The sequence below is a fragment of the Taurulus bubalis genome, assembly GCF_910589615.1.
Source record: "Taurulus bubalis genome assembly, chromosome: 19".
NCBI classification, from domain to species: Eukaryota; Metazoa; Chordata; class Actinopteri; order Perciformes; family Cottidae; genus Taurulus; species Taurulus bubalis.
In genome coordinates this window covers 900001-921169 of record NC_136607.1, presented here as the reverse complement: position 1 = coordinate 921169, position 21169 = coordinate 900001, and the positions used below count along the sequence as shown (strand labels likewise).

Genomic DNA, 21169 nt, shown 5'->3' with positions numbered 1-21169 from the left:
AGAGGACAAGTAAATGTATTGAAAACAATACCTCAACACGCAACAGGCAATATGTCTATAATATTCTATTATCTCTGCATTACTTACAAGCCATCCTTACATCCTGACTGTGCTTCCAGCTAAAGGCTCGTACGGCGCTGAGGGCCAGCTCCACACCGTGATCGAGAAGAGTCCAGAGAGCAGCCCCACCACGAGGCCCCGGCAGGGGGGAGGCATTCCCCAGCCCCCTTCCCCTGCCGGACCCACTCCTCAGTCTGGCCGGCTCGCCCTGCACCCCGTCCCCCAGCTGGAGCCCCACTACGCACAGATGCCCAGCGCCAGCCTCGGGCCGGGCTCCTCGGGAGGCCACCCTGTCCTGGCCAAGGAGAGCGGCGACAGAGGGAGGGAGGAAGGAGCAACGGACAGACGGAGGGATGGAAGGATGTCAGCTCCAGAAAACGGATACCAAAACAACGTTTCTTCTTCACTATACCAGTATTCCTCTTCCTCAGCATCTGCCTCTACACAGCTCCGGCCTCACGCACCTGAAGCAGACAGGTAACCTTTATACTAATATTTCAACCAACTGCTGTCATCACTCGTCCAGTGGCTTTAAAAAAAATCGGAGCTAAAGTTAGTTAGAGTATGTTCCCAAAAGTTATATTTCTTACCAAAACATGGCTAAATTACCAACTTTGTGGCATCTACATGTTGTGGATGCTCAGGTGGTGTCCTGCACCAGGACAGCTGGTTTTCCAGATCTGATTCCAGCTTTAACTCGCTACAGAGCTGTAAAAAAAGGTCACATTTGCCCTTAACGCTATCTCACTCTTGCACTTTTATCAGGCCTCAACAGGACGAGTGTGACTCTGAACTCTCCACGCACCACGTGAAAGCTGCTGCAGAGGAATCGGAGGACCAGACAGGGACCCAAAGGCCTCCAAACCACCAGGGGCCTCACAGTCAGAGCTTCCATGGGTCCCATGCTCATACAGGCCAGAGAACCCACAGCCAAGGGTTCCAGGAACGGAACCAGGATTTCCATGTTACCCACATCCAATCGACTGCTGGATCCCGGCCTCCATCCTCACAGTGGAGGGAGCCCTGCACACCTGTCCAGCCCAGGGGAGACCGGAGCAGGTACACAGGGAGGCCTATCGTTTGATCAGACATTTCTCGTGATATTGGTTTACAAGTCCTTTAGCAGGACCGAATACTCCCAACTAGTCAGAGTGGTTCAACATGGTCCAAAAGAGGCTTCCGGATTTAGATTTTGTTGTATGCAAAAAACAAACGCATTGTGACAACCAATCCAATTTTGAAACAACAGAAAAATCTGATTTAGGTTTATTTGTACCTTTATGTAATGCTTCTGGCTCGTGTCCAAGACAACGCAGTGTTTATACAATGGTTGGATGTGTTGTGCATCAGGAGAAGTCAGTGGATGACTGACCTGGCGGGCTCCTGGCCAACGCAGTGCCGAACCCAAGGCCTTTGCCAGAAAATGCTGAGACTGGTCAACCTAATGCTAATATATGATAACCAATTCATTTTAAACATCTGTAGAGGAGGTTGGTTTGACATTAGCATCGCGCTGCTGGGCCCAGCAACCAGACAACACGTTGCCGTCTGTAAAAGCAGCTTCCCGACAGTGAATGATTGGTTAGTTCATACAATGTTAGCTGTATTGTGTATCAGGAGCAGTCAGTTGATGATTTTCCCTCCTTAACTTACTCCCTCCACTCAGGTCAATGGACCAGGCCAGCGTTCATTCAGAGCCGATGGCGTCCTCCAGGCTCACCCAGGGACCAGCACCTCCAGCCCAGTCACCCGTTCACCCTCAGCCTCAGGTTCTGTATCCATCCGCCTCCCAGCCTCACCCGCGTCACCTCAGTGACTCAGCAGCTCTGCAGTACCAACACTGGGACCTCAGAGAGCGGGACAAAGACAGAGAACACCCTCTGACCCGTCTGGAGGTCGCCCTCGCTGAGGTTCAGCGGTGCGCCAGCCCCAACAGTGTCATCTCTTCCAGTAGCCATGGCAACAGCAGCTTTGGCGACGGCAGCCAGGGACCCGTCCGCAGCCTCTCTGTCCTGGAGAAGGTCAGTTGTTTCGAGCATCGGGAGCGCACCGGAAAGCAGCGCAGTCACAGCACTATCAAGGCCCCAGACAAAGACAGCCATGCGAGGGTAACTGAAGCCAACATGTGTTTGGTTACCATGTTTAATGATTCAGCTGAGAAGCAAATAATGAACTATTTGTATTGTAATGAGCACCACTTAAAAGAAAAATAAGTTTGTGTGGATTTTTTTGACTTACCACACAAGATTTGACTTATCCCAAATGTGCCTCCTAATTTAGAAAGTCTTGATCCTTGCTGGCTGTGATCTTGCTTCACTGCTTTATATTTTCTGATTATGAATTTAGTCCGGCCGCAGCTCCCCCTGTGGAGCAGATGACCTCAGACACATGCTGGAGAGAAGCAATAGCAGGACCAAAGCCCACAGGACCATGAGCTACAGAGGAGGCGGCAGCGAACACATGAAATACAGGTAGAAGAGTTGATACAACTATATAAATGTATAACTTAAAATGTATCTCCATAAATGTAGTACAAACTGTATTTATCACAATTTCAGCCGATATGGCCACATGTTATTTGTATCCACCTTCATTGTGTTCCAAATTGCATTCCATATTTATTCCATGAATTACAACATTTGATTTTGTGTCGGAAGTCTTTTCAGATTGGCTATAGTCAAATTGAGTCACATTAACTGTCTGTGTGGTGTTCAGGGCCCCAGGAGATCCCAGTTTAGCTCTACAGAGGAGCCGTAGCACTTTCCATTTGGAAGAATCCAAGGAGGACGAATTCAGGAAAGACTTTCCTCGGACACAGGACATCCAAGAGATGTTGGGCTCCATGCAGGACACGTCCCTCAACAGGTCAGTCCTCAAACAGGTCAGAGTCCTCAAACAGGTCAGAGTCCTCAACAGGTCAGAGTCCTCCAACAGATCAGCGTTCTCCGACAGGTCTTCCAACAGGTCTTCCAACAGATCAGAGTCCTCAAACAGATCAGAGTCTTCCAACAGATCAGAGTCCTCTAGGTCAGTGGTTCTCAACTGGTCTGGCTCACCATTACCCCTGAATGACAAGCAAATCAAGGAAAGTTTTTAACTTCTCAAATTGATTTAATGAAAATATGGTGCAGTTTGAACCTGTATTACAGAATATCATAGTATTTCAACAGGAAAAACTAGAACTATTCCAATTTACACTCAAGTCTAAGTCACGGTGCTAAAACAAGTCACTGTTTTTCAGCGTTCTTAAGCAGATCAGAGTTCTCAAAATATTCAGAGTCCTCTAGGTCCTCCGACAGGTCAGAGTCCTCCAGGTCAGAGTACTTCAGCAGGTCACAGTCCTGCAGGCTAGAGTCTTGCAACAGGTCAGGGTCTCTCCACAGGACAGGGTCTTCAAACCGGTCCGAGTCCTCCAGGTCACAGTCCTCCAGCAAGTCACAGTTCTTCAGCAAGTCACAGTTCCCCACAGGGTGTTCAAACAGGTCACACTACCCCAGGTCAGGGCCCTTTCACAGGTCATAGTCTTCAAACAAGTCAGAGTACTCCAGGTCAGATTCCTCCAACAGATCAGAGTCTTCTAACAGGTTCAGAGTCTTCTAACAGGTTCAGATTCCTCCAACAGATCAGAGTCTTTCAACAGACCAGTGTCTTGAGTTTGAATGAATATTTACTTTATTAATCCCCAAGGGGAAATTTCGTGTCACGTAGCAGCCATTTACACAGAAAATAAGATAAGATATGACCCCCCCTGACAATGGAAACTTGTCTCTTAACAGATCCTACAGGGACTCTTTGAAACATGCCCAGTCCAAGGTCCTGCGGTCGACCTCCTTCAGAAGGAGAGACCTCAGCTCCTCAATCAGCCCTTCGCCTTCTGCAGCTCCTTGTCCCTTCTCCACCTCCAGCAGCCCCCAGACACCACCTGTCACAGCCAAGCACCATTCCCTGGAGAAAAAAGGCCCCAAAACCATGCCCAAACCACAGGGCATTGTTATCACGCCACAGTCGTCGCCACCGGTCATTTCCCTTCACACCCCGAAGGAGCGTCACGTGGTCAGCCCGGAGGCTCGAGGCCCGAGCCCACCAGCCCTGCCCATTGCCCCACCAGTTGGACCTCCTCTGATGCGGATCTGTGGCCGCAAGCGTCTGACAATGGGCCAGAAGAAGCGATCATTCTCAGAGCCAGAGAACATGAACGAGGTGGGAGTTACAGATGCAGAGACTGCTGCCCTCTTCAAGCGTGGAGGAGGTAAATATACTTTAGAAAATGTTCTAAAAACAGCTGTGGCCCTTCACACCTCACCTTGCAAGTCAATATTACCATTGTCACAATGAAGCACTGATCAAAAGTACTTGGTACGTACGGCACATCTCTAATACACACAACTAAATAAAACAATCTAACTAGTCTTGACATAATAAAAACTCAACTATTTTCTGGAAAATGGCTGGCTAACCTAAAACACTGCTCATTAATATTGTGAGATAAATGTGTAGACAAGCATAGAGAAACATATGTTGTACTTTTAGCCATTTATCTAGCTTTTGTGTCGTTTCGCGTCATAGTTTTAATGGCATGAACCCATTTTAATTCAGTTTATCTAAATGAAAGTGAAGAGTGAGTTTGACAGCTTTTTAAGCACAAGCTCCCTCCCTAGGGGTGAAAGTGCTCCTTTATGAGCTCTTATCATGTGTCACTGGTCATAAGTACCATGGAGCAATCCCAGACCTACTGTTTTATAATCTCTAATTAACCAGCAAGTCGGCAGAAGATCTGTTTATTACGGTTCACGAAATGTGTTACTGACTCATTTGGATGGCTTTAGACTTTGTATGGGGGAGATTACATTACATTTCATTTCATTTCGGTGACGCTTTTATCCAAAGCAACTTACAATAAGTGCAATCAACCGTGAGTACAAACTCAATTCAATTCAATTCAATTCAGTTTATTTTGTATAGCCCAACATCACAAATACAAGTTTGCCTTGGAGGGCTTTACAATCTGTACACATGACATCCCTGTCCCGGGACCTCACATCAGATCAGGAAAAACTCCCCCAAAAAGATAGTAAAAACCCTTTCACAGGGAAAAAAAAGGGGAAGAAACCTGAGGGAGAGCAACAGAGGAGGATCCCTCTCCCCGGATGGACAGAAGCAATAGATGTCATGTGGCCAGAATGAATAACGTAACGGAGTTACAGCACATTCAATGAATGTGACAGAAATTATTCATATAATGAGTAGTAGGCATGGTCCATGATCCAGATAGCCAAGATCCATGAAGTAGAAGGAGGTAGAGAGGAGGGGCATCCCAGGGGCAGTGGGAGGAGAAAGCAGGGCCATGGCAGCTGGCAGGACGGCTCCAGGCCAGTTGCATCAGCAGGGCCATGGCTGTATCAGCAGGGCCAGGTTCCAGGCAGCCACGAATCCATGGAAAAAGAAAGTAGAGTTAGTAATATGCATTGAAGAGACAATCATTTATCCAGAAGGAGAGAAAGAAGAGGTGAAGAGGAGGAGCGAAAAGAGGAAGAGAAGGAAAGGAGGAGCTCAGTGTATCCTAAAATGTCCCCCAGCAGTCTAGGCCTATAGCAGGACCAGGGCAAACCTGAGCCAGCCCTAACTATAAGCCTGAAACAGCCCTAACTATAAGCTATCAATGAGGAAAGTCTTAAGTCTACTCTTAAATGAGGTGACTGTCTGCCCCCCGGACTGAAAGTGGAAGCTGATTCCACAGAAGAGGAGCCCGATAACTGAAAGCTCTAGCCCCCAACCTACTTTTTAACACTCTGGGAACCACAAGTAACCCTGCATTCAGTGAGCGTAATGCTCTCGTGGGGTAATATGGCACTAAAAGGTCCTTAAGATATGATGGTGCATCACCAATTAAGGCTTTGTAGGTAAGGAGAAGGATTTTAAATATGATTCTCGATCTTACAGGAAGCCAGTGGAGAGCAGCTAGTACAGGAGTAATGTGATCTCTCTTCCGCGTCCTCGTTAGTACACGAGCTGCAGCATTCTGGATCAGTTGGAGAGATCCAAGGGATTTACCAGGGCAGCCTGATAAAACGGAGTTACAGTAATCCAGTCTTGAGGTAACAAATGCGTGAATCAATGTTTCTGCATCGCATTGAGACAGGATGTGCCGGATCTTTGAGATGTTCCGTAGGTGAAAAAAGGCGGTCCTTGAGATCTGTTTCACGTGGGAGCCAAAGGACAGGTCCTGGTCAAAAATAATTCCGAGATTCCTTACGGTGGTGGAAGATGCCAGAGCGATGCCATCCAGAGAAACCATATCATCAGATACTTGATTTCTGAGGTGTTCTGGTCCGAGTAAAATAACTTCAGTCTTGTCCGAGTTCAGCAGCAGGAAGTTGCAGGTCATCCAGGTTTTGATGTCTTTAAGACACGCCTGAAGTTTGGCGACCTGGTGGATTTCATCTGGCTTGATCGACAGATATAGTTGAGTATCATCGGCATAACAGTGAAAGTTCATGGTGTGTTTTCTGATAATATTGCCTAAAGGAAGCATATATAAGGTGAATAAAATTGGTCCAAGCACAGAACCCTGTGGAACTCCATGGCGAACGGCAGTGGTAACCGAGGCCTCATCGTTTACAAATACAAACTGAGATCGATCTGATAAATACGACTTAAACCAGCTTAGTGCTGTGCCTTTAATACCAATCAACTGGTCTAGTCTCTGTAATAAGATGTCATGGTCAATGGTGTCAAATGCTGCACTAAGGTCTAACAAGACCAGTACAGAGACAAGTCCCCTATCTGATGCAACTAGAAGGTCATTAGTAATTGTCACCAGTGCTGTCTCTGTGCTATGATGTTTTCTAAATCCTGACTGAAACTTCTCAAATGAACTATTGTTATGTAAAAAGTCACACAACTGGTTTGCGACTACCTTCTCCAGTATCTTAGAGAGGAAGGGAAGGGTAGAGATAGGTCTGTAGTTAGCCAACACCTCTGGATCCAGAGTGGGCTTCTTAAGAAGAGGTTTAATTACAGCTACGTTAAAAGACTGTGGTACATGACCAGTTAGTAAAGACCCATTGATAATATCTAGTAGAGAGGCACTAACTAAAGGTAAAACTTCCTTAAACAGCTTAGTCGGAACAGGGTACAGGAGACAGGTAGACGATTTAGAAGTAGAAACCATTGAAGACAGTTGGTCGAGGTTGATGGTAAAAAATCCATCCAGACACACAGCAGGGCCCACAGCCTCCTCCATGGTCATCCCACCTGAGGATGGACCGGCAGTAGTCGAGGGCAGGAGATTACCGATCCTGTCTCTAATAGCCAGAATCTTACCATTGAAGAAGTTCATGAAGTCGTTACTACTGAGGTCTATAGGAATACACGGATCCACCGAGCTATGACTCTCAGCCAGCCTGGCCACAGTGCTAAAGAGAAACCTAGGGTTGCTCTTGTGTTTCTCTATTAGTGATGAGTAGTAGGCTCCTCTGGCATTACGGAGGGCCTTCTTATATGTTCTCAGACTATCCCGCCAAACCAACGGGACTCCTCCAGACTGTTGGAACGCCATATGCCCTCAAGCTTCCGGGATGCTTGCTTTAATATACGGGTCTTAGGGTTGTACCATGGAGCGAGCCTCCTTTGCTTAATGATCCTCTTTTTTAGAGGGGCTATCAAGTCCAGTGTCACTCTCAGTGAGCCAGTAGCACCATCGACGAGCTGATCAATCTGGGAGGTAGTAAAGTTAGCACAGGAGTCCTCTGTTATATTGAGACATGGAAATGAATCAAATACAGAAGGAATCACTTCCTTAAATCTAGCAACAGCACCGTCAGTTAGACATCTGGTGTAAAAACTCTTGCCTAACGCTGTACAATCCGGTAGTATAAACTCAAAAGTTATAAGGCAATGGTCTGATAAAAGAGGGTTCTGAGGAAACACCACTAAATGCTCCACGTCAATGCCATATGTAAGAACAAGGTGAGGGTGTGGTTAAAGCAGTGAGTCGGTTCCTGTACTCTCTGACAGAAGCCAATCGAATCCAACAATGAGCTAAATGCAACACTAAGGCTAAACTCAGAACAACAAGAATCAAGAAAGTACAATTTTGTAGTGCTACCTTCCTTATTCAAGGTGTAGTCGAAAAATAAGTGTTTTTAGTTCACGACGGAAGATGTAGAGACTTTCTGCTGTCCTGATGCATTTTGTGTTAAATTATGATCATATTGTATGTAAAAAGAAGATTTTTACACGTAATCTCACAAGGGTTACTGTGTTATATCGCTTTAAATTATTCAAATAGACTTTTTTTTTGGAGAAAATGGCTTGGTTTTGAAAAGGAATACACAAGGAGCAAACTTTGCTGATGAGGAAGTAATTACTGCATGACGGGGAAGCATTTAATTTGTTTACAGAAATTCCTTTGAAAGGCTGACTCAGCAGCTAGCTAGCTGTAACGGTAGCGGTAGCGGTGGACCAAAAGACTTTTTGAACACTGACAGAATGCACCTGTAGGAGTACCAAAGAAAAGATAGCATCAAAGGCTACGAAAGATTATTTTAGACTCCCATACGTCTCCCATACGTTTGCCAGTGTTTAAACATTTAACATTCATTTGAGAAGCTTAGCTTATATTTTCAGGGCTCTTAAGTTTTTAAGACAGGTAAGAGTGACATATCCTCCACCCCCTTCCCCCCCCGGCCACGCCTCCGCCCATGCCGTATGCCCACAGGATTCGGGGGAGACGTGCTTGATTCCTCCATAGTGAGGGCAGCGACCAGGTCATGTTTGTGCGCTGCGGCACATTAAATAGCCTAGAGTTTTGTTTCAGCGTGAGAAATACGATGTGTGGCGGGAGGGCGTGACTTAAGACCGAAATGCGTGACAGTCACGCTCAATGCGTGACACTTGAGAGCCCTGTATTTTATTCCCAAAAAATCATATCGTAGAAAAACACATTTGCTTTAGTAAGTATCAAGAAAATTATCTTTTTGGTAAATCAAGGAATTACTTCTGGCAACGGTATTGGAGCTGTTGCAAACACGACCCATAAAGAGAACCAGTGCCTTTTAGTATTTTGATGGAAGCTTTTTCTCTTCCACGTTGTGTAGTGACATATTGGTGGATATCTATGATCACAAACCTCTAGAAACAGTACTAGCTGTGTATGGCTTTGACCTGCTCTCCCCGTCGGCCAGAGACCAGCGTGGCAGACCGGAGGAAGATGTTCGAGCTCGTGGCGAGCCGCTTCAGGGGCGGGGCTCTGCAGAGCGCCACGGCCAGGCCAGACCTGCGGCAGCTGCAGCACGACGCCCTGGCTGAATACGTGGAGAGGAAGAGGAGCGTGAAGAGAGACGCTGGAGGACAGAGGAGTGGACTGAGGCCCCGGAGTGCATATCTACAGCCTGAAGACAGCAGCTACACAGGTGGGGGAGGGAAGGGGGAGGGATGAAGGGAGGGAGGGAAGGAGGGAGGGAGGAAGGAAGTATGAGTGAGGGGTTAACGGTTTAATAGGAGATGAAGGATAAATGGGAGGTAACGCGTAAGTGAGTTGAACTAATAGATTAATAACGTCTTTCCTTTTTTTGGTTTATACCATTTCTCCCTCCCTCTCTCTCTCTTTCTCCCTCTCTCTCCCTCGCTCTCTCTCTCCCTCTCTCTCTCCCTCCATCCCTCTCTCTCTCTAGTCTCCTGTCACTCAGACACCTTCAGCCTCTCCTCCAGCTCCAGCCTGCTCTCCCTCCAGGACTCCGGTGCAGACCGGATGCTCTCCTTTGGGGAGAGGCGTCTCCCGACTGGAGCCCAGCAGCAGAGCCTCCAGTCCCTCTACAGGGTTCAGCAGCCTCCTGGGTAACCAGAACCAGAACCAGACTAACACATTGTGTGGCTTTAGGGATGGCAGTTGGTTGCTCCACCACTTTGGTCCAGACCATACTACATACATACAGATATATATATGCATAACAACACGGTTTGCCATTAAAATCCCCTGATGGTGACTTCAGTCAAAGTTTGCAGTCATCCAGCGACTAAACTCAACATTGAATGACTATTGGATGCATTGTTATGAAATTTGGCACAGAAAATTCACACGATGAATTGTAATACCTTACATTTACGTTTTAATATGAAGTTGAATTATTACAACATTATTACAACTCAATAACTTCAATAACTGGTTTCCACTCCCAGTGCTCCATCTCCGGAGCCCAGGGCCCAGATCGTCCAGTATGTCGACCGTGAAGCAGGGCTCAGCAGAGACCTGGGCCTGGACCCCCTGCAGCTGGGCCTGGACCCCCTGCAGCTGGACCTGGACCCCCTGCAGCCGGGCCTGTCCCTGCAGCTCAACAGGGCCCTGCAGAGGGCCGGGTCCGCTCGGGGCTCCGGGATGTCGGCGTCCGCTGAGGATCTCCTGGAGAGATCCGAGGAGACGGAGATGAGTCCTCGACACCACCTCTCACGCTCCTCCCCCGCAGTGGAGAGCCAGGTAACGCCACACTCTTTTGTGCAAAAAAACAAAAAAACATCATTAACTCCTGCAAGGAGCTCACATATGGAGACGTGAGACCAACGTCCTGTGTAGTTGGGCCCAGCAGTGGCGGGCCGTGCGTTTTCGACCGAGGCCTTCAACCCACCATTCATCACATCAGTTTCAATCTTTCATGGCTCTCTAATTACCATTTAGTTTGGGGACATTTGGCCCGAGTCACACAGGAAATACCCAGAGTCCTCAGCGCTTCCTGTGAGGTGCCAGGGAGCCGGAAGCGGCTGCTGGGCGCCGTCTGATGCGCACGATGGCAAAGATAACCAGACATACATTTACAGAGTCCTGGAGGAATGCGGGAAAGGATGAACTGTCTTTTATCTGCATCAGGGATCGGAGCCTCATACACATCATTACTCTTCAGGCTGTCTACGCTCAACAGTACATTTGTCTTTGGGGATGTTTTTAGGTTGTGCAGCAGACAGAATTACAAAATGTCCCTGAACACAACAGCAAGGACAATTTCTCCGTAAAAGTCTTCTGCTGTATTATAGCGCTCTTGGTGATTAAAGGCTCTGCGTAGTCTTTGATGAGAGGGCCGTGTGAAGCTGAGTGTCTTGTTCAATGTGAAATGTAGAATATTGTCATAATATTATGAACCCAGACACCATGGAGTTTGATGTTTCCACGTATGTGGAGTTTACACAACAAGTATAAAGCAGAACATAGTAGTTATTTCCATGGTGGATGGAGGAAACGGTAACTGTTTTTACGGAGATAAGCCACACCCCCTTTCAGGCGCGAGTAACATTAGCAACACTTTTGCTGTGAACGCAGCTTTAGCCAAGCTGATTGACAAAAGTACATTTCCCCACTGGAAGATGACTTCTGTAGAACCAGACTTCTGTAGAACCAGACTTCTGTATGGAGCGCAGGAGTCGCCCCCTGGTGGCCGGTAGAGAGAATGCGTTTAAGGCTCTTTCCCGTTTGCTTCCTGGTTCCAAACCGGAGGTTTCCGCCTGACACCACATGAGTCCAGAAGGAGAGGATCAGCCAAAGCTCTCTTCCTAAAAGACCTGGTCTGTGTTTCAGGACTTCCCTCCAAGTGACGTTGGGATGTTCGAGGTCTTCGTCTCTGAAGGCGGACGCCGTGGACGCCGCTCTCTGGCCGAGGACAGGTACTCCACCTCTCTGTCGGTTCAAACCCCCATCTGTCCATCCTGTCATCTCATTTAGCATGTTCCTCAGTCAGAACACCTCATTTGCATATATATGACAAGATGAACTGTAAACTGGAGGTAGATGTTCAAAACCAACACTAAAAACCTCTTCAGTAGAGGAAGCCACCTTCTCAGAAGTTCTTCTCATCTTTCGTTTGTGTCGTTTTGTTTATAAAATGAAATCCAACTATCACGATCACAGAGGGAACGTAAGGATTGGGAGCTGAAAAGAGAGAACGTTGGAAATGTAATTCCATGCAGCTTTGCAACAGAAGGAGGAAGGAGGGAGTATCTCTTGGTTTGAACGGAGGAGAAGAGGAGAGGAGGAGAGGAAGAGAGGAGGAGGAAGGTTAGAAAGGAGGCAAGGGAGTCAGGGGGTTCAGATGGTAGGAGAGAAAGAAGGAGAGACGACGTTGAGAGGAGTGAAAGAGTTCAATGGGAGGGGAGAGAAAGGCAGTTAGGAACGAAGAAGAGGAGTCAAAGAAGGGAGGAACTGAGGAAACTCACTGCCAGACAGAAAAATAAACAAAATACCGACTCCACTTAAAACTCTCAAAACGGTTTGCTCTCAAAATGTGAAGGTCAGAGGTCACTTCAGGAATTCTGTGTGCATGTTTACTCAGATCTGTCTGGTGTCTGAAATGATAACCAGGAACATGAATGCATGAATACTTTCTTTAATTCTTTCTTCATCTGTCTGTCTCTCAGACCTGCAGAAGTCCAGCTATCAGGTGGCTGCTTCTCTCCTCAATACTCCCAAAACAGCCTTGACACCTTCCAGCCTGCAGGGCCTTCAGGTGAGCCAAATATAAAAACCCCAAACAACACAGCATAGTTATCATGCAGTGTAGTTGTGGCCTCCTCTTCCTGGAAAGGAGAGCATGTTCACTTCAGCCAAAGAACAAGTTTTTCCATATCTGGCTTTTTGATTTTGATTTATCATCAATGTTTAGTATTATTTAACAGATCCAAAGTGAAAACCTGAGTAGATGTAACGACACATGAGGCCATATTCAAAAGAAAATGTGATGTTTAGTTTGGCTTCAAACTGTCACAGCTCCTTCAGCCAGTCCTTCCTTCCAGCTGCTGTCAGGCTGCACAACAAGCTGAGCTCACAGTAGACCACAAAACACTTAATAACTTTCAATCACTTTGGCCACTTTAATTACGTTCAACTGGTGTAGTATAAATACATTTAAATACTTTTTATTCCGTCTGTATATTTAATATTGCAAACTATTTTTATTCTTTACTTTTTTATTACTGTTTTTACTGTTTATTTAAAATAACTTGATTTTGATTTACTCTGTGTCTCTTGTGTGCACTACTGCTGTAATCTAACATAGGATTATCTTTTTTTATCTAGGATTGGTCTCAGGTCACTTGGCCTAGTATACACTTTTTGGGACTCTTCGAATCATACTTTGGTTCTAACTCACCTCCTCGCTGACCCCTTCCTTGTGTTCTGTTCTAGACCCAGGCCCCGCCCACACACCTGTGACCCGTAGGGAGCGCCAGAGGACCAGCGAGCGCCAGCGGAGCCACAGCACGTCCGCGCTGGCGGCCTCCGTCGGCCTGCCCTGCCCCCTCTCCCCACCCGGCACTCAGGACGGAGGCAGCACTGGGTGGCATGCTACCGAGAGGCTGAGCCAGGCCAACCTGGACGCCATCACCTTCCCAGGCACCCGGCAACCCAGCACAGGTGATGCTGATGGTAGTAATACTACTGGCCACAATGAAACTCTGGTGACGGACAGACAGACAAGACACAGTTTGAGTGACGCCAGCACATTACAAGACACCGCCAAGGACACATACAGAGAGAGAGCCTTCAGTTTAGAGCTGCTGGGAGGGTATTCTGCGGAACACGGGTTAAATGAAGTTTTGCCAGCAACGGCAGCACAGTTTCAGCATGCATCCCCACCAAACAGGGAGGACAGCAGGAGCATCGCGTCGTCTCCTCCCCCATCCTCCCATCCGTCCATTCCCCAGCACTTGTCGTCTCTGAGAATCTCCGAGTCAAGTTTCTTCAGCTCCATTGACCAGCAGCAACCACTAGAATCCTCAGTAGGCCTATCGCAGGAGGACTATGACGAGGTCTTCCTCCAAAATCCTCCGCCACCTCCTCCACCAATCATAGAGACAAGCATCTTGGAGGACTTCCCTGCTCCTCCTCCTCCTATTCCTTCTCCTCCTCCCCTCGAATTGGAGCAGGAAGCTGCTGTGGGAAGGTGTGTTTTACAACTTTTACATTTTTAAAATTGACATATAATCATTATGAACCTTTTTCCATTTTCTGTTATCTCTTTCTCTTTTTCCATTTCACTGTTCATTTCGCTGTATTCAGTCCAAGCATGGAGGTCTCAAACACCTCCAACATTCCCAACAAGAAGTCAACCCTCCACTCCCCTCCAATGTCTCCTTCCTCCGATGTCTATCCTTCGGCTGTGCCCGTTCTCCTTCCTTCCATGAAGCCACAGCTCTCCACCGTAGCCTCCATCACCACATCTACCACAACCGAGGACACCCTTGGTCTTGAGTACCAGCCCCTACCCAAGAGGGAAAAGACATCTGAAGAGTTACGAGTGGAGGCGCTGTCCCAGCAGCTGGTGGGTACCTTGCATCAGGAGTTGATTTGAAAAAAGATTGCTGTACCTAGTCCTGATTCTACCTTTGTCGTAGTACCTAGTCCTGACTCTACCTTTGTCGTAGTACCTAGTCCTGACTCTACCTTTGTCGTAGTACCTAGTCCTGACTCTACCTTTGTCGTAGTACCTAGTCCTGACTCTACCTTTGTCGTAGTACCTAGTCCTGACTCTACCTTTGTCGTAGTACCTAGTCCTGACTCTACCTTTGTCGTAGTACCTAGTCCTGACTCTACCTTTGTCGTAGTACCTAGTCCTGACTCTACCTTTGTCGTAGTACCTAGTCCTGACTCTACCTTTGTCGTAGTACCTAGTCCTGACTCTACCTTTGTCGCAAAACCTAGTGATGACTCTACCTTTGTCATAGTACCTAGTCCTGACTCTACCTTTGTCATAGTACCTAGTCCTGACTCTACCTTTGTCGTAGTACCTAGTCCTGACTCTACCTTTGTCGCAGTACCTAGTGATGACTCTACCTTTGTCGTAGTACCTAGTCCTGACTCTACCTTTATCGTAGTACCTAGTCCTGACTCTACCTTTATCGTAGTACCTAGTCCTGACTACCTTTGTCGCAGTACCTAGTCCTGACTCTACCTTTGTCGTAGTACCTAGTCCTGACTCTACCTTTGTCGTAGTACCTAGTCCTGACTCTACCTTTGTCGTAGTACCTAGTCCTGACTCTACCTTTGTCGCAGTACCTAGTCCTGACTCTACCTTTGTCGTAGTACCTAGTCCTGACTCTACCTTTGTCGTAGTACCTAGTCCTGACTCTACCTTTGTCGTAGTACCTAGTCCTGACTCTACCTTTATCGCAGTACCTAGTGATGACTCTACCTTTGTCGTAGTACCTAGTCCTGACTCTACCTTTATCGCAGTACCTAGTGATGACTCTACCTTTGTCGTAGTACCTAGTCCTGACTCTACCTTTGTCGCAGTACCTAGTCCTGACTCTACCTTTGTCGTAGTACCTAGTCCTGACTCTACCTTTGTCGTAGTACCTAGTCCTGACTCTACCTTTGTCGTAGTACCTAGTCCTGACTCTACCTTTATCGCAGTACCTAGTGATGACTCTACCTTTGTCGTAGTACCTAGTCCTGACTCTACCTTTATCGTAGTACCTAGTCCTGACTCTACCTTTATCGTAGTACCTAGTCCTGACTACCTTTGTCGCAGTACCTAGTCCTGACTCTACCTTTGTCGTAGTACCTAGTCCTGACTCTACCTTTGTCGCAGTACCTAGTGATGACTCTACCTTTGTCGTAGTACCTAGTCCTGACTCTACCTTTATCGTAGTACCTAGTCCTGACTCTACCTTTGTCGCAGTACCTAGTCCTGACTCTACCTTTGTCGTAGTACCTAGTCCTGACTCTACCTTTGTCGTAGTACCTAGTGATGACTCTACCTTTGTCGTAGTACCTAGTGATGACTCTATCTTTGTCGTAGTACCTAGTCCTGACTCTACCTTTGTTGTAGTACCTAGTGATGACTCTACCTTTGTCGTAGTACCTAGTGATGACTCTATCTTTGTCGTAGTGCCTAGTTTTGACTCTACCGTTGTCATAGAACCTAGTAATGACTCTATCTTTGTCGTAGTACCCAGTTCTGACTCTACTTTTGTCAAAGTATCTAGTTCTGACTTTACCTCTGTCATCGTACCTAATTCCAACTATACCTTTGTTGTCGTAACCAGATCTGACTCCTACTTTGTCATCAAACATATTTTGATTCTGTCTTTTTCACTGTATCCAGGTGTTGCAGGACAGCTCTCTGGTGCCCCTCCTGGACACCTGGGGGAGTAAATCCACTGTGGAGCTTATGGAGGAGATCTTTCCAAACAACAGATTGATTGGACAATCAACATGGCAACGTAGGGGCAGTAGCCGATTTGATTACAGGTAATGCTGTCATGTGTTTTGCCTTTCAATATACTTAAACATTCCCTGTGCCATTTTAAATAAGTTAAGATACTGAGATTTATCATAGTTTTTTTTGTAAATATTCTCCTTTATTTCATCGACTTCAAAGAAGGAGTTATTTTCAATGAAATACTCTTTGCGCTTCTAGTTTAACAGTGCTGGTTTGTTTGTGATGTAGATATAAAGAATTTCCCAACTTCACTCAAAATCTCTAATGATTACTACTGCAGTCATTCCCTTCCCCTAGTTACAAAAACAACAGAGAAATGCAGAACAGTGCATTTCCAGATAGTGAATTACAACAAGCGAATACACATCACAGACTGAAAATGGAGTTAAATGCTGGAGAAGGATCACTCTGGATTTCCTGAACTGTTTTATGTAACACGAGGATAAAGACCTTCATGTTGAGTGTGTTTATCCAAAGGACCTAAAGTGCAGAAAGCGACCAAAGGATAAGACAATTGTTTGGGGAATAGGACTTCCTGTAAACCAATATTTGTCATTGTTGTTGTGTTTGCTGACAGCCTCCTTCTCCTTTCTGCTGCTGACACACAGAAGAAACACCACAAACCTCTGCTGTCCCTGCATGTTGAGGCCTTTAAAGTCAGCGATATCTTGAATGGGTTTTGGTTTGTTGGTGAACATGATGTTCAGAGAAGGAATGTTTCTACAAAGGCATGCACTCATCATTGTAGTAGCATCATTTCTCAGTGGTATAAGGTGCCGTCCAGTCAGTTGCAAGAAGGTGGTGCTTTGGCTTTGACCCTTGATCTTGGTTCAACAAATTCTTGGATGCAGTTTTTTTTGTTCTCCAGTTGGAACATATGAATTCTTGCATTGTCTGAAAATGAGTTTCCGCTCAGTGTATTTCCAGAAACTAAAATCAAGCACATATACGTTCAGACAATAAAATCAGACATGGGGATGATGAAGTAAATCATATTTAGTGTTGTGGCTTTGTTGCCAGGTCAGGGCATAGGTCATACATTAGGTTTAACCTGGGATGAAGGAAGATGACGTCCCCATTCTTAACCAACCACGGGACCAGTCGTCAATAAACAGACCACCAGGTGCATCTGAAGGGCTGGAGGTCTGGAACCAGTGAGGGCGTAGTCAGCCGGGACAGGAGAGTGTGTCCAACCACAGTGACTGTGCATCAAACTTCACTGCACAGGAGGATCAGAGCATAACTGTGGATTCATAAAATATATTTAACAAGCAGCACTGGTCTTAGTGGTTAAAGGTTTTGTTGTCTACATGATTAAAAAAGGCTGAAGTCTCTGTCCAGAGGACAGAGGTGACTTGTTTGTGTAAGTCCCTTCCTACCGTATGAATGTTTGTTCTTTCTCTTAATTCCACACTGATCCAGTACATATCAGAGTGACAGGTGGAGGTATGGCTTCTGAACAATGCTGACACCTAGCTGCCAGAGTTGGTATCACAGGATCAGATACAGCGTCAGTGTGAACTTGTATCGGGAACTTCTTATAAAAATAGCCTCTCACAGCCTTTCCTTGTATTATTCTTTTTATTGACTGAATAAATAGCATAAAATACTGTACATTTGTCACACATAAAATGAGAAAAAACAGTCACAGACCTTATTCCTATAGTAGTCCTTTATTACATTTAGAGTGTCTTTTCTCACTTTTAGCTTCTATTCTTTTGTTCCTTTTCTCTTAAATTGTTTGTATGTTTCTCACCGTATTTTCATTATTTTCAGAGCATCTTAGCATGACAGACCTCGAGGAAACGTCATACGAAAGAAACATGATTAATGATAAATAATGCTGTTCCCTCCAAGGATCCAAGATGGCGTCAGTGATCCTGGTCAGAGCCCAGTGACGGATCTGGATGAAGGAGAGAAAGACCTCAGCACCAGGAAGGTAAAACAAAGGGATTTCTTCTGAAAGTGTTTACTATGAATATGAATAATAATTTAGTTAACATACACATGAAAAAAAAGTTCCCTTTCTCACCCCAGGGTTCTTACGGTCATGGAGAACCTGGAAAAGTCATGGAATTTTAAAATTGTTATTTCCAGGCCTGGAAAAACATGTTTACACCCAGATTTCACAAAATATTTGGTCATGGACATTTGGTTTAAAGTCATAGAAATGTGGCTTAAAGTCATGGAAATTTGGGTTCAAGTCATGGAAATATTAGTTAAAGTCATGGAAAAGTCATAGAAATGTGGCTTAAAGTCATGACAATATGGGTTAAAGTCATGGAGAAGTCCTGGAGACCCCCTGGTCAGCGTGTGCATGACCCTGTCCAGGTGCAGCTGTGCGAGGCCCTGCGGTGCAGCGTGGCGGCTCTGCGGCAGGAGAGGGAGGCGCTGAGCGAGGAGCAGCAATGTCACCAGGCGCTGGCGGCGAGCGTCGACACGCTGGTGCAGGAACGCCTGAGACCCAACGAGAGGGACAAGTACGCCGTGTTCATCGGTACGCCGTCCGGCCGCATTCACACTCGGGGGCCACGGCTCCCATGGGGCTTTGGGGTTAGGAACTGAGGAACTGAGGGGCTGACCCGCGGATGTGTTCTTTGCAGGAGACCTGGAGAGGATCGTGAACCTGCTGCTGTCGCTCTGCAGCCGGCTGTCCAGGATCCACAGGTCCCTGCTGGCTCTGGAGAGAGGGGAGTCCACCCAGGAGGACACGGCCAGCGAGAGGGTGAGACGGGACCGGGTCGGCCTGGAGGGTCGGGCTGCAGCCGGGTCTGCATGGTGTCTGGGTTTAAGGTCCCCTGTGACTTTGTGTTTTTGACCCCAGGCAAATCTGCACTGTCTGTAAAATGTGAAGCATTCTAGGTATTATGAATACTCACTACAAAGTCCAAAGAAGGGTTCACTAAATATAGAGGTCTGGGTTTAGACCCGTAGATGACTGAGAGATCAGTTTTAGATTTAATTCAATGACAAGATGAGATGAGTCTTTCTCCTCTCTGAGGAATCATTTCTATGACAACATGCTTCACATGTCATTTTTAGCATCTTTCCAAACAGGTTACATACTGACATTACTACAACATATTCATATTAACTTTGGGGACATGTTACCCTGCTGTCAGCATTCAGTCGTTGGGGTTCATCCTCTGAGGAACATGCACAGCACCAGGACCCTGAAACTGAACCTTCATTCATGTTTCTGCGCCTGGTGGCAAACCTCAGGTTCTTAACCCTCCAACCCCTAGGGGCTCTAGACCTCTTTTCCCTGTTTGAGTCGTCGTTGGAACCCAAAATTAATTCCAATACTTGTGTTTGTTGTATATATTTGTTCAGGAAAAAAATGTATATCTGCAAAATAATCACTTTTAAAAGATATTTTGATCATAACTATGAACATCCAGCATGATGAGCAGTTTGTATCAAAAAGGATCCTCGAGAGATCCAGAGTTAAAAAATAAAGTATTGTTCTGTGTCCTAACAACAACACACAGACTAATAGTGCACCTTTTTAGAAAGATTAAGACCTAAAGCATCGACATCTGCAACAATAAACACAATCCAGGAAAGCATTGGCACGTTATGAAGCATATTCAGTCAAAGAAACGTGTTTTCCGGTTCAAAAATGGAAAAATGACCTACTTTGTGCTAAGACAGAGTCTGATTCAGTCGACCCTGGATTCAAAATGATCAGCTGTGTCTGACGCGGTCTAAGCAGCGTTAACGGACCAATGAGACCGTAGGATTTTAAATAAATAAACTCAGTGAGTGACGAGCATGTCCAAATGTTCACTGTAGAAACGCCTGTTTTGTGCCAATCCATCCAGCAAGTGGATGAAGGTGACTTCCATTCCGAGATCCACACTTTGATGTTTGAACTCTCTGTCTGTGGCCCATGGTGCTGGCGTGCAGCCTGGAGTCTCGGTGGTAACGTGTTGTCGTCTCCTCCCGCTCAGGAGTCCCTGCATCACAAGCGCTCGCTGCTCCTCGGACAGACCGAAGACGCCCGGGAGCTGAAGGAGAACCTGGACCGGCGGCAGCGCGTGGTCCACGGCATCCTGTCCGGCTACCTCGCCGAGCCGCAGCTCCGGGACTATCGGCGCTTCGTCGGCGCCAAACCCTCGCTGCTGATCCGGCAGCGCCGCGTGGACGACCTCATCCGGCAGGCGGAGGAGACGCTGGCCCGTCTGGCCGAGAGCCTCCCGCACGAGCTGGCCGAGGCCCGCGGCTGGACCGGAGGGTGCTCCTTCTCCTCCTCGGGTGCCGCCCACTGCCCTTCGCTTTTCACGCCCTCTGTGATTCCAGGCCCCGCCCACTTAGTCAAGTCCACCACTGTGACATCACTGTGATGGCATCACAGAAGACAAGTGGCTCCCTAGAAGCCCAAGTGATGCTCTAACTGAAGGAAGATCACACTGACACAACTATGCAGACTTCACAGCGCCTCCTGCTGTTCTCACGCGTCCTGAACGCTACGCCTCTTCTCACCTGCTGCTCTCAACGGGATGTTTAAGGCCACCGCTGGCTGTCAGGTCCTCCGTTCATCGTCTACCACTGCAAAAGGACACTTCCATTTCTGTAGTTTTCCACCTTTTGTCACGTTTGAAATAAAACATGTTTTTTTGCTTTTTATCTTTCAATATCTAAATATCTAAATATCCATCTCAGTAAAGACAGAAGTAGCATTGTAAATGTCTGCTTTACTTTCTGCTCCATTCTCCAGATGAAAGCCAGAGGACCTCCGTGTTCTCAGTTTAATAAACGCAAAGGATAGACCGGGTCACCTTGGCGGTGCCTTCAGGGACCTCGAACATGCAGACACTCTTCCAGTAACTCTGTGTTTCTCATGACAAGACAAAGCTATGTCATCTTCAGATTAAGAGATTATCATGTCAACAACGTAACTAAAT

The 21169-nt window shown here is 46.6% G+C and overlaps 1 protein-coding gene across 1 annotated transcript in view; it reads left to right on the top strand.

Moving 5' to 3' along the window:
• shroom3 (shroom family member 3) overlaps positions 1–21169 on the top strand; it is a gene marked incomplete at its 5' end in the record, with an annotated part of 71235 nt that overhangs the window by 50052 nt on the left and 14 nt on the right. The window contains 18 exons of the mRNA XM_079234862.1: positions 120–537; positions 826–1119; positions 1727–2150; positions 2407–2531; positions 2776–2925; positions 3837–4309; positions 9246–9473; positions 9750–9897; positions 10240–10534; positions 11624–11709; positions 12460–12548; positions 13226–13982; positions 14105–14360; positions 16146–16291; positions 18120–18201; positions 18594–18759; positions 18866–18987; positions 20216–21169. The exon at positions 20216–21169 is cut by the window's right edge and continues 14 nt beyond it. Of these exons, the coding sequence (XP_079090988.1) occupies positions 120–537; positions 826–1119; positions 1727–2150; positions 2407–2531; positions 2776–2925; positions 3837–4309; positions 9246–9473; positions 9750–9897; positions 10240–10534; positions 11624–11709; positions 12460–12548; positions 13226–13982; positions 14105–14360; positions 16146–16291; positions 18120–18201; positions 18594–18759; positions 18866–18987; positions 20216–20608 (4652 nt within the window). The 3' untranslated portion in view covers positions 20609–21169. The remainder of the gene's footprint in view (positions 1–119; positions 538–825; positions 1120–1726; positions 2151–2406; positions 2532–2775; positions 2926–3836; positions 4310–9245; positions 9474–9749; positions 9898–10239; positions 10535–11623; positions 11710–12459; positions 12549–13225; positions 13983–14104; positions 14361–16145; positions 16292–18119; positions 18202–18593; positions 18760–18865; positions 18988–20215) is intronic.